Below are 2592 nucleotides of genomic sequence, written 5' to 3' on the forward strand. Positions count from 1 at the left end.
GCTTAGTAACTTCAGCAATTCGTATATAACCCAAATCACTATAAAAAACACATCTCAGGCCCTTTTTACCCATCGAATAATAATGCGGAAAAAGTTTGATATAAAGGCTGTTTGTCCATCTCTCGTAACAAATTATGCAACCCAGGGCCAACATTTTCCGGTTTCTGCTTCGACCTCGAGTGCACGTGCGAGGGTACAATGTGTGCGTGCGTCGGTCCGTTCCCGCGGCCTGACGTCACGGAGGCCTCGACTTTACCAGGATCCAGCCTCCCCCACCCCCTTATTCCATGCCGTTGCCGGGAGACCGCTATTTAAAGTCTCCCACAAACCTACCAGCATCGTCAGTGTACAAGGGACTGCCGAGAAGACAGTTAAACTTACACTCAAAATTGTGTTATTAAGTGTCATATCGTACTGGTCACTAATTCCAATAAACATTTCGAAGTTCAAGAAATTCAGACAAGATGGCTACTGGCATAGGATCGACAGTGCTGGGGGCGCTCAAAGCCGTGTCCGTTGAGCCCGTGATGCTGGTGGACGGAGCGTGCAATCAGGCGATGCTTCTCTTCATCGAAAATGTTCAGATGAACAAAATTTGTTCTATCAGCCTTGGCCTCCCTGATCAGGTAATTCTCTATTCATTTTGAGAAACATGTATGCTGTGTTTGCTGAGTTCACGCTATCAAATCTGCTGACTAAAACTTTTACTGTTCAGGTGTGCAACAACCTGTCTGAACATCCCGAGGAGGACGTTTTAGTTCAGAGAGAGTTCAGCGTCTTCGCCTTCTACAACAGCATCATCATGTCTATCATTCCTCTCATCTTTGTGCTCTTTATGGGAGCTTGGAGTGATAAATACGGAAGGAAGGTTAGTGCAAAATCCTTTCGCTTAATCTTTTGCTGTGTGTTTTCAAGATCTATATACATATATTTTTCAGAATATTTTTTTCACTTAATCCATACTAAAATTGCCATTATATCTCTCCTTCTTAAAGTTTACTGTATTTGGCTTGTGATTTGGAATTGCAATTAACACATGTAAACTCAGAGATTAATGATATATTATATGCAACAGGTTCCTTTGCTGATGACGCTGATTGGCCATGTCATGTACGCCGGAGGATATCTCTTGAGCAACTGGCAGACGTCTTGGCCCGTCGAGGTCATCTACCTCGTCACCGTCTTGGAGGCTTTGGGCGGCGGCAATGTGGGCCTCTTGTCTACTGTGACAAGTTACATCAGTGATATTTGCCCCGAGAAAACTCGCACCTCTCGCGTCAGCACAGCCAACTCTCTGTGGTACCTCGGGGGTCCTGTGGGCACCCTGCTTGGGGCGCTGGTCATTAAGTACGGCGGCTACAACTTGGCTCTCCTGCTGGTCCTGCTGGCCTACCTCTCGGCCGTCCTGTACGTGGTGTTCGTCATCAAAGAATCGCACGGACCTTTCGCCAAGACAAATTTGCAGGACAATGAATCAGCCAAGCAAGAAGCAAGTCTCGACAGCAAGGATGTGTCCAAACTGCGCATGGCGTCCGATTTCTTCAACTGGCGGCGTGTGGTTGAGTCCTTCAAGACGGCGTTCAGACAGCGCGAGGGCAACGCTCGCATGTTCATCATGGCCATCATCCTCAGCAACATGCTCCGTCGCGTCGCTAGAGGTCAGTCAGATCACTCGTTGCTTATCCTGTGTATGGGGAATATCTGATTTCTCCCAGACTATGAATCGCGGGTAAAATGATAAGCAATCTAGGGTCAGACAATGCAAATAACATTGTTGTATGTTGCAGGTTTCTTCATGTACATGTTCGTGCGTCGCGCCCTGTCCTGGGAGGCCACCGACTACGGCTACTGGATCACCTATCGGAACCTGCTTGCGGCCATCGGTGAGTTGTGCTGTTTCCCTTTGTCCTCGGAGATAGATTGTGACAGGTTCTGGCTTGTCTATAGCACATGTTCATGTTCCCACTTTTCATGATATTGAAATATTTACTTCTTGTGTGTGATAAAATGTGTATGATATAAATCTTCAAAGGTTCTTTTCATTGCATAATCATCGATCATCTTACCAGGTTCGCTGTTTCTGGTGCCGATCCTCACCAAGATGCTGTCTTTTACGGACGCCTCGCTGGCCGTGCTGGGCTCCTTATCCATCATGGGCGAATATGTGTGCTACAGTCTTGTCAACGGCGTGTCTCAGGCGTTCCTCATGTGGTTGGGACCTCCCGTCGGCGTCATCTCCAACGCCAGCGTCATCGCCTTTAGATCGTTGTCCACCAAACTTGTCAGCAAAGAGGAGAAAGGTGATGCAATTTTCATGACTTATTGCAACTTAATTTTTGTCAAACATGCACGTAGTCTGTAAGTTTGTTTCCTCTCTTAAGGAAGTTTGGTATCAACAGGTCGCATCAGCGCAGTCATGGCCGCCATGAATGGCCTGATGCCCATGGTCGCCTACGCCGCCTATTCCCCCATTTACTACATGACAGTTGACACATTGCCAGCTGCCCAGTTCTTCTTCGGGGCCTCACTCAACGTGCTTATCATGATCATATTCATGTAAGTGCTGGGGTAGCTCTGCCCAGAATGTCCAGG

The 2592-nt window shown here is 47.5% G+C and overlaps 1 protein-coding gene across 1 annotated transcript in view; it reads left to right on the forward strand.

Annotated features, from left to right (window-relative positions):
• The first annotated feature begins 464 nt into the window (after positions 1-464).
• Positions 465-2592, forward strand: part of LOC119590415 (proton-coupled folate transporter-like) — a 2756-nt gene continuing 628 nt past the window's right edge. Inside the window, exons 1-6 of the mRNA XM_037939082.1 lie at positions 465-626; positions 716-868; positions 1076-1658; positions 1788-1883; positions 2070-2300; positions 2400-2556. Of these exons, the coding sequence (XP_037795010.1) occupies positions 465-626; positions 716-868; positions 1076-1658; positions 1788-1883; positions 2070-2300; positions 2400-2556 (1382 nt within the window). The remainder of the gene's footprint in view (positions 627-715; positions 869-1075; positions 1659-1787; positions 1884-2069; positions 2301-2399; positions 2557-2592) is intronic.

The sequence above is a fragment of the Penaeus monodon genome, chromosome 27 (genome assembly GCF_015228065.2).
Source record: "Penaeus monodon isolate SGIC_2016 chromosome 27, NSTDA_Pmon_1, whole genome shotgun sequence".
Taxonomy (NCBI): domain Eukaryota; kingdom Metazoa; phylum Arthropoda; class Malacostraca; order Decapoda; family Penaeidae; genus Penaeus; species Penaeus monodon.